The 13,965-nt window shown below is 35.8% G+C and overlaps 1 protein-coding gene across 5 annotated transcripts in view; it reads left to right on the top strand.

Moving 5' to 3' along the window:
• Positions 1-13,349, top strand: part of DYNC1I2 (dynein cytoplasmic 1 intermediate chain 2) — a 51,514-nt gene extending 38,165 nt beyond the window's left edge. Inside the window, exons 14-16 of one of the 5 annotated variants that reach the window (XM_029224948.1) lie at positions 7,775-7,915; positions 9,766-9,891; positions 11,445-13,349. In XM_029224948.1, the coding sequence (XP_029080781.1) occupies positions 7,775-7,915; positions 9,766-9,891; positions 11,445-11,555 (378 nt within the window). In that variant the 3' untranslated portion in view covers positions 11,556-13,349. Of the gene's footprint in view, positions 1-1,264; positions 1,496-7,774; positions 7,916-9,765; positions 9,892-11,441 lie in introns of those variants that run through there. The other 4 variants (XM_029224947.1, XM_029224946.1, XM_029224945.1 and 1 more) reach the window with 4 other exon arrangements.
• The last annotated feature ends 616 nt before the right edge of the window (positions 13,350-13,965 follow it).

The raw sequence follows: 13,965 nt of genomic DNA, 5'->3' as shown, positions 1-13,965 counted from the left end.
CACAAATAGTTCTACTCTATGAAGGGTGGAGCAGCAACAGTCTGCTGAGTATTTTTTTTATTTGGCCATATTATGGCTCCCAAGGTCATTGTTTTGATCTTGGATTTATACTTCATAGTCAATTGTGTTGCTGGTATTCATTTTTTCCCTGAAAACTTGGTAGAGCCTCTGTGCTCTCCAACACAATGATAATGAATAATGGGCAAGGTTTTAAAATAATCTCTTCTTAAAGACATTGTTCCAGTTCCATTTTAAGCTTTTTACACCAGTATCTTCACATTCATGAATTTAACAGACTTTAAATGTTTTTCTTTGCCTTTACTTTTTAAGTGTTTTCTGACTCTAGGAATTGAGCCCCTATAAACTGGGAGAATGAATCGTTAGATATTGCTGTGTCTTTGTATCCTTTAAGATCTGTCTCTGCCCCAATAGCGAAACAAGATTCTTTCTTTTGCTCCTTTTCTATAAGTCCTCTAAAAAATCCCTAGAAATCTCAATTTGTTACTGCCTCAAATTTAGTTTCAAGTAATCTACTTCTGTCGTCTGCTTCTAATTTTTGCAGAGTCAGGAATTTTAATGTAGTGACAGAGTTCTGGATCATCAAATTGTTTACTTTTTTTGAACTCAGTTATTTTTAGTAAAGAAGATGAAGATTGTTTTCCACATTTTGGTGAAGGTTAATTTAAACCAGCCAGGACATTGCTTCTAATATATTTGAAGGACACTGTTAACTTTTTAAAATACCAAATTTGAAAATTCACAGCAGAAACACTTTGGAAGTCCTGAAAAATGGTAACAAGAATATGTGAGGAGTAGAAGCTTCTTGAAGGTAACTTGAGGATTCCATAAGCACTTGATTAGGGGTAGACCTGATAAATGAGCTTAATATTCTGACCACATTTAACCATACTTGTTACAGATTACTCTCAAAATATAGTAATTATTTATTTGGAGGGCAAAATGTTTTAATGTATGCACAGTATATTCCAGGCTCAACACTTATTTGGAAAGCTTTAACCTTTTTAACTATTAGAAAATACCATAGTAACTTGTTGGCCAGTGTCCAGCCTGTCCTTTGCATAGTCAGAAACTCAATTTTGTCAGTCTACTAGATTTGATTAACTACGGAGTGCTGACTAGAACTCACAGGCTTCTAAGACACTGATGCATTGGAGAAGGTCAATTTATTAATTTACAATGAGAAACAACTGCCAGAAGGCCTAAATACTCATGCTCGCCTGACCAGCTCATTGTTTCCCTGTAGACAACCCACACGGGAAGCCAAATTATAATCAGAAGGTTGCTTGGTTAGCAAGGAATTGGAACAAAAGAAGATTTCTGATTTGAATGTGTAGTGGCATCAAGCAAAGACAGCGTGATTCATTCATCTTCACATAGAGATAACCCTGCCATGGGTGGTAATCCTCAGGATCCATTGACTGAGATGCTGTCTCCTGAGCAGTGCTTGAATTGGGCACTGTCTTCATTTTTCTTGTAAGACTGCTTCTGTATATTTCCATTGCTTTTAATAGACACATTGCTTCTGAAAAAGTTAGTATCTTCCATCAGGTTGTATAGGAAGGTATTTCCGCCCTTAGAATTGTTTCTTTTTAATGAGAATCTGTTTATTTCTGTGCCGATCCAAGTGAGGACATACTCACTTCCCATTTCTCTGGAGAGCACCTCACTGTTACGTTCATGGATTTACTATAGGGACTCTTCTGGTTATTAGTCTAGAACTCCCCAGTTACCCCCAGAAAAATACAGAATTACTGTATTAGTTTCCTGGGGCTGCCGTAACAAATTGCCACAAACTGGGTAACTTAAAATAACAGAAATTTATTCTCTCACAAGAGGCTAGAAGTCTGAAATCAAGGTGTTAGCAAGGTTGGTTACTTTTGGAGGCTCTAAGGAAGAATCTGTTCCTCTTTCCATGCCTCTTTTCTAGTTTTTGGTGGTTGCCAGCAATCTTGTGCTTTTTGGCTTCCAGCTGCATCACTCCAGTTTCTGCCTCTGTCATCGCATGGAGCTTTTCCTACTTGCCTCTGTCCAGATTTCTCTCTTCTTTTAAGACAACAGTCGTGCTAGATTTAGGGCCTACTCTAAGCAGTATAGCCTCAGCTTAATTACATATGCAAAGACCCTTTTTCCAATATCGACACATTTACATGTTCCACATAGACTTGAATTTGGCAGGGGGCTGGGAGTGGGGGGACACTATTTAACCCATTACTGTAAAGAGCTCAGAAAAAAATATGGTTTGTCCCTTGACCTTACAGTGTTTATTTATTTATTCACCACTGTACTAGAATGAGTTACTTTTGATTATTCAAATACTATCTATTGTTCAAAGAATGATACATTCTTTTGATTCATTCTTTTGAAAAATATGTTTGCAAACCTTTTGTTTATAAGAATTTTAGAGCTGCAGTGACCTTTAGACGTCATGTAGTTCAGTAATTCTCAGTTTTGGTCACATTAGAATCACCTTGGCAATTTTTAAAAATTCTAGTGCTCACCTGGCACCCCAGACTGATTAAATCATAATATCTAAAGAGACTCAGGCAACAGCATAATTTTGAAAATCCCTCCAGGGTTAGCGGGATTACAATGTATAGTCAAGATTCAGAACCACTGATAACCTTTGTTTTGTAAATAAGGAAATAGGGGCCTGGAATGATGAAGTGACTTCTCCAAAGCCTTAAAACTAGTTATTGGTAGCCCTGAGATAAGAGTTTATATCCTACGCCCCTCTTCAGCTCTTTCCTGCTGCCTCTCTTCCATTTAGGCAGAAGTTCTCTTCAAGTTAAGAAAAAGTATTACTATTAAAAAGTACTTCAAATGATCCATTTGGGATTTTAATTTGCAGTATCATATATAAAATTAATATATTACGAAACAGTTTTGGTGTTGTATGTGTGCTTTCTTTCTCTTTGAGGGGGAAGAATTGTTAATCCTTGGATGACTGTGTTTTTTAAATTAAACTTGAAAAAAATTACAAAGGTTTCTAATTACATTTAAAATTTGGGAACATGTGGCCATTTATTGTATTTCTATTTTTAATATAATCTTTTACCCAGTTATAATGCATCCTGCTTTTTGCCTCTGGCTGCATCACAGTCCACCTAATAGATGAAATACTTTATTTAATAATTTCCTGAGATATTCAGCAATCTTCTTTTTCACTTGAGATATAATTTTTATGTAAGTTTTAATCTAATTTGTATATAACATTTTTCATATTTTATAAAAAATGGAATCATATGATATGTACTTATTTGTATCTGGCTTCTTTTGTTCAACACTATATTTGTGAGAGTCATTTCATATTGTTGAAGGTAGTTAGAGATTGTTTATTCTCTCAGATATATACTATTCCCGTATGTAAATATACCATAATTTGTCCATTCTGCTGCCGATGGTATTTGGGTTGATTGTAGTTTGGGGTTGTTATGGATAATGCTGCTATGAGCATAATTGTAAGTGTCTTTTGATGGACACAAGCGCTCATTTCTGTTGGGCATATACTTAGGAGGGAAGTACTTGGCCATAAGGTACGCATGCACTCTGCTTTAGTTGATACTGCCAAGCAAATTTCTAAAATAGTTTTACCAGTTTATAATTCACCAGTGGCATATGAAAGTTTTCCTTGCTTTACAACCTTGCTGACACTTGGTATTTTCTGCCTTTTTTTTCATTTTAATTACTCTGATGGGTATAGTTGTATTGCAGTTTGGTTTTCATTTGTATTACCTTGAGACTAAAGAGGTTATCTTAAGCTCCTTTCCATGTGTTTATTGGCCATTTCTTGAAGTGCCTGTTTAAGTCTGCCCATTTTTCTGATAACCCCTTCTTTAAAAATAAAACATTAATATAAAAAATCTTGTAGACCAATACAGATTCTTATAGAGTCGAGCATGTGCACATGACTGTGAACAACTTCTCTTTTAAGTCTTTGATGAGAGACCATACAATTGCCTAAAATTGGGATTTTCTTGAAGACGTATACAATTGCCTCAGGATTTACAGGTCTTAGCACAGTGTTTCTTAATCGTTGTTGTGCATCAGAATCTCTAGTGGAGCAACACCAAAAAGGCTGATGAAGTACAGTGAGGGTGGGGCCCTGCATCTGGAGTTCTTAAAAACTCGGCCGATGATTGTGATGTCATCCCAAGTTGAAAACTACCTCAGAGGGAGACTTCACTTGGCATTGTTGCCAAGGAGAGTTATAGGAAAATAATGATCTTAAGAAGGAAAAAAACCTCTTAGTTTCTGTTTTTAGCTTACTTATAAGTTTTGTTAAAATTTTTGTTTTCTTAATTACAAACAGACATTTTTGGCTATTAAGATAATCATGCAGTTGACAGTTACTGTGAAAATTTTAAATTTATAATTTTAAACTTTTTATTATAGAAAATTCCCAGTAGATTCAAAAGCAGAAAGAGGAGTATAACAAAACCATTGTACTCATTACCTAGCTTCTAAAATTATCAACACGTGACCAATCTTGTTTGATCTATTCCCGCTTATATTCCCTCCCCAGTCCTGGATTATTTTAAATGCAGACATACCATTTAATCTATAAATAAGCAGTATGTATCTCTAAAAAATAGTCATTTAAAAAAAAACTTGTAATACTACCATATCATTGTCACCCCCCCAAAAATGAATAGTGATTCCTTAATTTCATCAAATAGGCAGCGTTCCATTAAAAAACTTTTTTTACTATTTACTTGTTTGAAGCAGGATCCAAATGAGGTTCGTTTATTTGCGATTGACATATCTTTTGAGCTGCTCTCTTAAAGTAGGGTTTCCTACCCTGTCTTGTTTTCTTGCTACTGCTGTTATTGAAGAAACCAGGTTGGTTGTCCTATTAGTTTCTCACAGTCTGGGTTTTGCATTCTTATGGTACTGTTCATATTGTCATGTATAGTTGTAGATGTTTATAATTCTGTAAAGAGAAGCTTACCCTCGTGAATCACTTGGTGTCCTCCAGTTCTTATGTTGACATCTCTTCATTCTTTTTGGTCGTTTGAAGCTTATTCTGCAGTAGATTCCTCAGGAGGTGCTTGTGGGTGCATTATTCCCATATTCTGAAGAGCCTATCTGTTTATGAAGGTCAGTTTAGCTGTATGTAAAATCCACAGTTTACATTTTTTTTTTGATTACCTTAAATATGTTACTCTATTGTTTTCTGGCAAAAAGCATTGTCAAAAAGTATGATGACGGGGCTTCCCTGGTGGCGCAGTGGTTGAGAGTCCGCCTGCCGACGCAGGGGACACGGGTTCGTGCCCCGGTCCGGGAGGATCCCACATGCCGCGGAGCGGCTGGGCCCGTGAGCCATGGCCGCTGAGCCTGCGCGTCCGGAGCCTGTGCTCCGCAACGGGAGAGGCCACAACAGTGAGAGGCCTGCGTACCGCCAAAAAAAAAAAAAAAGTATAATGACAATCTGATTTTTTTTTTTCTTTACTCAAGACTTGGTCTTTAAAAATCTGCATGATCAAATCTTTTTTTTTTTTTTTATTAAGGGTTGAATGTCCTACATACACAGGATTTTCTTTAATATGAAGTTTCAAGCTGTCTTTTCTTTTAGGAGAGAGCTGTTAAATTAAGATTTTTGTATTCTATAGTATTGCTTTGGGTTTTTTTAGGGCCTGCCATTATAAGTATATCTTTGTTAATCTTCTTTGTCTATCAGTTTTTTAAAAAATTCACTTTATCTCTTCTTTCTTTTTTAAAATAACAGTGTTATTGAGATACAGTTCATATACCATAAGAGTCACCATTTTATAGTGTACAATTCAGTGGTTTTTGGGTTTTATTAGAGCCATCCTTGTGGTATGAAATGATATCCCATTGTGGTTTTGATTTGCATTCCCCTGATGGAGAATGATGTTGGGCATCTTTTCAAGTGCTTATTTGTATTTGTAGATCTTCTTTGGAGGAATATCTATTAAAACTTTGCCCAAGTTTTAATTGGGTTATTTGCCTTTTTATTAAAATGTTGTAAGAGTTCTAGATACAAGTCCCACTTATCAGGTATATTATTTCCAAATATTTTTGCCTATTGTATAGGTTGTCTTTTCACTTTCTTGAGGGTATTATTTGAAGCATAATGGTATTTAATTTTGATTTAGCCCAATTTATCCTTTTTTTTGTCATTTGTGCTTTTGTTATCTAAGAAATCATTGTCAAGTCCAAAGTCACAATGATTTACGCCTATGCTTTCTCCTAAGTTTTATAGTTTTACCTCTTATATTTAGATCTAAGATATATTTGAGTTAATTTCTGTATATGATGTGAGGAAGGAGGGGTCCAACTTCGTTATTTTGCATGTGCATATCCAGTTGTCCCAGCATCATTTGTTGAAAGGCTATTCTTTTCCCATTAGTTGTCATGACACACTTATTAAAGATCTGCCACAATAACTTTGTGTAAGATTTGAGTGAGATCCTTTTTTTGTTGGTTATTGTCTAGTAGTGAAATGAGTTTTTCTCTACATTTAAGAGGAAGGGAATGGCAAGGTTAGCTTTTCTGGTTTCATAGTCTAGGTTAAAGCTCTTCTGGGTTTTTTGCAAAGTGGGTATATATCCCTCTATCTTGTACTTTCTGAAATGTACCTTTTTCCGTTCCTCTCCACCACCTTTATCTGAACCTTCTCTTTGCTTTGTCCCTATTGTGCTGTATTCCACAACTTGGATTCCATTCCCGGCAGTTTCTTTTTGGTGAGACTGTCTTGAAAAGGGAGCTTTGATTTGTTAATTTTGCAAGTTTATCAGGCTCAGACTGCATCATTAGACCTTACTTATACCACACTGGAGTCTGCCTGCAATTATTTATAAATCGAATTCTGTTGAACTCCCTCCCGGTCTCTGCTCCTGCTCTCAGACTGACCCCCACACTGTCCAGTGAGCACCCGCTGTGGACTGTGAGGCTCTTCTGTTCTATTCTCCAGCTGTCAGAAGCCCTCGTGCCTTCCCATACTTCTTCCCGCACAGATGTACTGTGCAGATCTCATAGTAGTCCAAGGTTTGTTTCCACCTGCTTACATTTGGAGCTTTGTCTCCTGATTTTGTTGTAGGTGTTGTCTGTGAATCTTTGGTTTTGCTATCCTCATTGCTTTGTCTGGGTTTATGGGGAGATTTAGAGGAGATTCAAAAAGTACACTGCCATTGCTCCCATCTTTCCAGAATCCTCTCATTGAAATGTTTTTAAAGCACATTCTGTTCCTTTTTTTAAACAGTATGGTGTCTACAAGTTAAACAGAAAATGCAATCCAGTCATTGATTTTGTTTTTTAATTAATTTATTTATTTTTGGCTGTGTTGGGTCTTTGTCGCTGCGCGCAGGCTTTCTCTAGTTGCAGTGAGCGGGGGCTCCTCTTCGTTGCGGTGCGCGCGCGCTTCTCATTGCAGTGGCTTCTCTTGTTACGGAGCATGGGCTCTAGGCGCATGGGCTTCAGTAGTTGTGGCTCGCAGGCTCTAGAGCACAGGCTTAGTAGATGTGGCACATGGGCTTAGCTGCTTCGCGGCATGTGGGATCTTCCCGGGCCAGTGATCGAACCCATGTCCCCTGCATTAGCAGGCAGATTTTTAACCACTGCGCCACCAGGGAACCCCAGTCATTGATTCTTAGTTCATAACTCCAGGTAATTCTTTAGTGAAACAAATTATAGGAACTTTTTCTAGGCTGAGTTAAGTATCATAAAATGTTATCATACCTGTTGAATGTATGTCATATTTTGACTGTGCTAAAAATCAACTTTTCCCTTTCAGAATAACAAGCCTTTGTACTCATTTGAAGATAATTCAGACTATGTTTATGATGTTATGTGGTCACCCACCCACCCAGCCCTGTTTGCCTGTGTGGATGGCATGGGTAGGCTGGATTTGTGGAATCTCAATAATGACACAGAGGTGAGCAGGAAAATAACAAAAATTGCACTGAAAAATAGAAAATTGGAGATTTATTGAATAATTTGTGAAATTCCTTTTATCCCAAGAAATGTAAAAGGACTCCGTGATTGTAGCTTCATCACAAAGAAACCAAATAAACTTTGTACCCTAAATAATAAACACCATGCTGTGCAGAACTGAAGGGAGAAATATTGTTGCCAAGAGGACTGGGGCCTTTCCTTTTACTTCTAAAAAGCACTGTCCTGTCTCTAACGTCCTGACAAAGTCTCATTCATAAGGTAGCTGGGATATTTTTGATTCATAGGCTAGAAAGCAGATAGTTTCAGATTGCTGACATATGTTAGCCTTCATTCTGAATTTCTAAATTTTCTCTTAGCCTTGATAGAATTGTATATTATCCATAAATATTAGTCTTAGGCTGACTTATTTGAATGAAGCAAAACGTATTTTGATGACTTGTTCCATGAAACACTGAAAACAGTGTTACTGTTACTATAAAATTAATATAGAAATCATCAAATTTCCTAACTGCTATACTAAAATGAGTTATTAGGAATGAAATTTAACTGCAGCTATTATTTATGTTTAACCAGGTTTATTTTTACCAATGTGGAGAGGCTTGAAATGTTCTTAGAGTTCTGTATTGCTGTGTGGTGGTAAGAAGTAATGTTAGCAGTTCTGCCAATAAAAGTTTTTGAGGAGAAAGTCTCTTGGTGCCTTCCCCCACAGCCCACTCTTTCCCACATCTCTTCATATTTCTAGTGGCAAGTGTCCAAAATCCCTTGAAGTAAATTAGTTGGTTATACAGGACAAGGAAATTATATACTGGAAATGTAAGAATTTTAACACTGTGCTAACTTGTGCCATAGTAGTTTGAAGAGGAACATTAAGATACTGCTAGGGAAAGGTATTGACTGGCTAGATGACTGGACTTGATTATACATTTCTAGTTACTTCGAATGAGACCAATTTTTTTTCTTAATTTGGATTTTGGTGTTAGACATTTGTGGTCACAGTAAAATTTGGATCTTTTCTGTAATTTGCTAACTCATAGAAAATATCTAAGTTATAATTTTTCTCTTAAAACAATTTTGGCACTCTAGAAGTTTAAATTAATCATTTGAGGATGACTCGTGTCAAATAGTAGGATTATTTTTAATCAGATTTCAAAAATTTAAAAATTACTGTGATACTGTTCTGAGTCAAACATTGAAGGTTTGCTCCATGCGTGGCCAATAATTTCTTTTTCCTTAGCACAGCAGAGGGTACAGTCAGATTGCAGGGGATGGTGCCACTGTGTTGGTGACATCATCCTGCCCTGCTCCAGACAGTTCATGGGAACAGGGACTTTGGAAAGACCCATACTGCATCTTTAGTATGAACTGTTTCTGGCAACTGTGGATCAAATCACAGGTTTTAGCTAACAGAGATGCAAGCTACAAAAGTAATTCCTGTCCTCTAAAATTGAACCATAATCTGTTTATGAGGGCTTTTGAGATGTTTCTTTAAGTGAGGTTTTGGCCATCTGTTTTCAAATGGCTTGACTTCTTAAAGAAGTTAAAACAACAAAGAATCCTTTATTAAAGAGAAGATCTTTCAAAATGATGTATCCAGTCATGTGAAAATTTCTTATATAAGGACTTAAGTTATTTTCCCAAACCATTTTCAAGGATTGACTATAATGTCCTTCAGAATGTATCACTGAACAGGAAGAAAGTCGGGAAAATTCTTTATTTTCATCTTTGTTTTTAAAAATGTAGCCAGATTGGAAGAAAGAAGAATTAGTTTTACATGTTTATAGAAATCCTGATGAAACTTTTAATACTGCACTATATTTTAAATGACTTTAGGTGCCAACTGCCAGCATTTCTGTGGAGGGTAATCCTGCTCTTAATCGTGTAAGATGGACCCATTCTGGAAGAGAGATTGCCGTGGGTGATTCTGAAGGACAGATTGTTATATATGATGTGGGAGAGGTATGAGGCTCACTGCCTATAATTTTGACACATCTATTTAGCTTTCACAGCATTGCGGTGGCAGTATCTTTGTGGCTAAAACTAGTCTTTGAAGTTCATGAATTGATAAAACTTACTTTTCACTATAGAAGCAACTCTTGAAATTAATTTTCTTTCTAAACTGAATGTCCTGTGTCCCCATGCAGCAGATTTGGAGGGTAGTATCATATGTTGGAAGTACTTCAAGCATGCATTGCTGGAAATTAGAAATTCTTCAGGCAGAAGAAATTCAGAGTTATAGTTGGATTTTGGGGCTTTACAGAATTGTTATTGAGATAAGATTTTATTTTTCTGTATTCATAGATTTCTTTGGGCCAGGTAGTGGAAATCAAAAGTAGTATCTTTTAAGAGTTATCTGATGACTATGTGAAATGTCAGTCTTGACTCCTTGAGCCTTGTTGCAAAGCCATTATTATTGAACCCAACAGGATGACTTGCAGCTCTCTCATCTTTACTGTTTGGGTTGACTGTACACGATGCTCAGGAGTGATTTCCTCATGTTTTAGTCCTGGCTAGCACCTTATTCACTCTTTCTTTTGCTATGCCTTATGATTCCCCATTCTCTCTGGAAACCCCACAGCCTCTAGCAATTAGATCTGGTGGGAGGTAGAGTGAATCATTTAGAACAGCCAGTTGAACTGTCTGCACAGATGGAACTACTCTGTATCTGCACTATCCACCGTGGTAGCCACTGGCCACATTTGGCTATTGAACACTTAAAATGTGGCTAGAACAACTGAAGAACTGAATTTTTTATTTTATTTAATTTTAAGTAATTTAAATGTAAATAGTCACATTTGTCTGGTAGCTACCATATTGGTTATCACTGTCCAATCTAGTCTCAAGTCATATGGTAGATTTAGAAGCAGGCACATCCATTTGCCACACTGAATGTTTTGTGCCCTAATGTGGCATGCCAGATTCCTCAAATATTATAATGACAGCTGTCAAAAATTTTTGGTTATTGGACTGCTTTAGTGAGGCAAAAGCATCACAAGCCTCCTTTCCCCTTTTGCTATTGGTACATCACTAAAGTGGTAAGAAGTAGCATACCTTTTGATGAAGATGGATTAAGATATCAGGAAAGGTTATCTTAGGTTCCAAACAAAAATAAACACTTACAAGAAACCAGATCTTATGAACCATGCTTCACAAATTATTTTATACTAGGAATGGTGCAAGAAGTAAAAATTTTTCAGGACTTCCTGCCCACCAGCAAAATCCATGAGATAGTGCATAGGAGTTATATTTACAGAGCATTGTTTTCATTCTCTCTTGCACGGATGATGATAATAGCAAAATCATTTCTGAGGCTGTCACAACACACTTTCCAAACACTATCTTTTGTTTTGAAATGTTATAAATCATTGGTATAGTCTCTGTAATTATGGAAAGGCCATTCAGGTCAATTATTACTTTTTAATCGGAAAAGTATTTGAAAACACTGAATAATAGTAGGTCAGATGATCTTTTATTTCAGTGTACATAAAACATTGTATTTCTTTTAACAGCAGATTGCTGTCCCCCGAAATGATGAATGGGCACGGTTTGGCCGAACACTTGCAGAAATTAACGCAAACCGAGCGGATGCAGAGGAGGAAGCAGCTGCCCGAATACCTGCTTAGCTCCTGAAAAGAGAATATGTAGCCGTAGTGGATTTGGGGAAGACTCTTAAGTAGATCCTAGAACTATTTGCATGCTTCAGTCTAAATGATAATTAAAAGGAAATTTCGTGGATTAAACTGTGGATTCAATGCAGCAAGCAAATCTTACAAAGTCCTTTTTTATATAACATGCATCTTGTTTTGGATTTGTGTCATTTTTAATGCAGCTGATTGACTTTACAGAATGCAGCCTTTTCTGAATTCTTATACACAAGTGTATATTTGGTATTCTTTTGAAGTCTTTTCAGCTTATAATATACAGTTATTTCTAAAGCACAGACTAAGTAAGTTCTACATATTTTTAAATAATCACAATTCCCTGTTATACTGATAATGTTCTCACTAACCATAATATGTAGGAACATTGTTTATTCTTAGCCATAGCATGAATACATCTATCCAGTTCCATTCTGATATTCTTTTTTTCTTTATAATTCATGTGATAACAATCTAAATAAACACAAATATGCTTTAACTTTTCAAATTTTCATTTTGATTTACTCCTTGCAATTAAAATTTTATTAAATTCTGCTGCTTTTATAAAGTATCTTTTTTTATCTCTTTCTTTAAGCTCCTGTTGTAAGCAGCCACCTCAAACCTCATAAAGCTTTGTGCCTTAAATATACCATATAGTATACTGTAGATCTCCCAGTGCATTATGAGCTGATGTCTAGATAATCGATGTCAGTGACAAAACTTTTCCTAGGTTAATTTTTGTTTTAATCCCTTTTTTCTTTCCATCTAAGATAATTTAAAGAATAAACAGAAAGCTGCCTATTATTTTCACTGATTGAGATTATATGTGAGCCCTCTAAGACTGAAACCTCCTTTGAGAGAAATTGATTTTGTGGTTGCAGTGGCCATGAAGGAAAGTGCTCAAATGAATTTTGTCATTGAATCAACTCCACATCTTGAGATCTGTTACTACAACCCTATCTATAAGCCTGAAAGGTAAGTGGCAGATATCTAAGAATTTGTGTTGCAGTCAACCTGTTTCAGGACTAGAGAAAAGGATTATGCTCAGATACTGAATTTATCCACTTTAAATTGTCCATTTCCTTGATCCTGACCTTTTGTCTTTCCAAAGTTTAACTGTCATTTATTCAACAACATGAACTAGGAAGGAAGAGTAGATGCCAGATTTTGAACATTTTTGTTTGGTTTGATTTTCTTAAACTAACAAAGATCTGCTGGGAAATGAATTTTTAAGTAATTTATTCTTAACTATGAGTATTGTATAGTGTGAGGAATAATTGACCTGGAATATTAGACCCAAATTCTAATTCTAGCTCTGGCACTCATGGGAAGTGTGATTTTAGCCAACCAAGTCTTTCCATCTGACTTCTTTATTATCTAGGAATTAAGTTAGGATTAGATGATTTCTAAATTTCCTTCCAGCTCTAAAATTATTGATTGTAATTACTTCAGGCAGTTCTCTATTTTTATATATTCAGTTTTCATAAGTTGACACCTCATAATTGCCTATTATATACCAAAGATTTTTTTTAATATCAGCAGGCAAATAAGTTATCTCATGGTGGTAATGTCTGTGAGTCAAAAATTCAATTTAGCAGGGTCACACTGTCTTAGTATAGAATTCATGTAATCACTAAAATAGTTATTGCATTCTTGCCCACCATTTATATAAATGACTAGAAAAAGAGAAAACATAATTATGATTAAGGTTGGAAATCACGAGATGTGGCAAATCCAGCTGCTCATGGGATTCAAGTTGATGTATCCAATTGTGAAAGAATAAAATTGGTGTTTGTAAAATACTTCTCACCAAAGAGTTTTTGCTTTTTGAAAACAACTTGCCCTCCCCTCCCCAAAAATGCAGTGTGGACCTTTATCTTTGCCCATTTAACTTTAGTCTACATTTTTAAGAACACGTGAATTTAATGTGAGGAATTGCCTTTTAAAAGTTGACTATGTAATAGCAAAAAAGAAAGTACTGAGGCTGTCAATATTGATATGAAATCTTCTGACAGATTAAGCTGACTAGAAAAGTGTTGCAGCTCTTCACTCTTTTAGAAATGAAAACCTTATAATTTAAAAAAATATCCACTTACAGAAATTGTACTTTATTTGTTACCGGTTATAGTTTTTTTCTGAGTGGGAAACAAGCCATAGCTTTCTAGCTAATTTCTTGTTTTGTGTTTATTGTTTGGTTGTTTTCTTTTTGAATGAGAAGTTAAAGATTATTGGTTACCCTCGTTTGTGTAGAGGAAGAATATTTAGTTTTGCAGACAATAATTAACTTGCAGTAAACCTCAGAAATAACCATTGTTTGGTATCATTTAAGCCAAAAAAATTAAAATTCATTGGTAGAAGCCATCTTCTGGTTTATTGATCCAGTTCCCTACAAAGT

The sequence above is a fragment of the Monodon monoceros genome, unplaced genomic scaffold (assembly GCF_005190385.1).
Source record: "Monodon monoceros isolate NGI ecotype Baffin Bay Population unplaced genomic scaffold, NGI_Narwhal_1 Super_Scaffold_16, whole genome shotgun sequence".
Classification (NCBI taxonomy): Eukaryota; Metazoa; Chordata; class Mammalia; order Artiodactyla; family Monodontidae; genus Monodon; species Monodon monoceros.
Note: the sequence above shows the minus strand (reverse complement) of the source record. Positions and strands in the feature narration are given on the sequence as shown.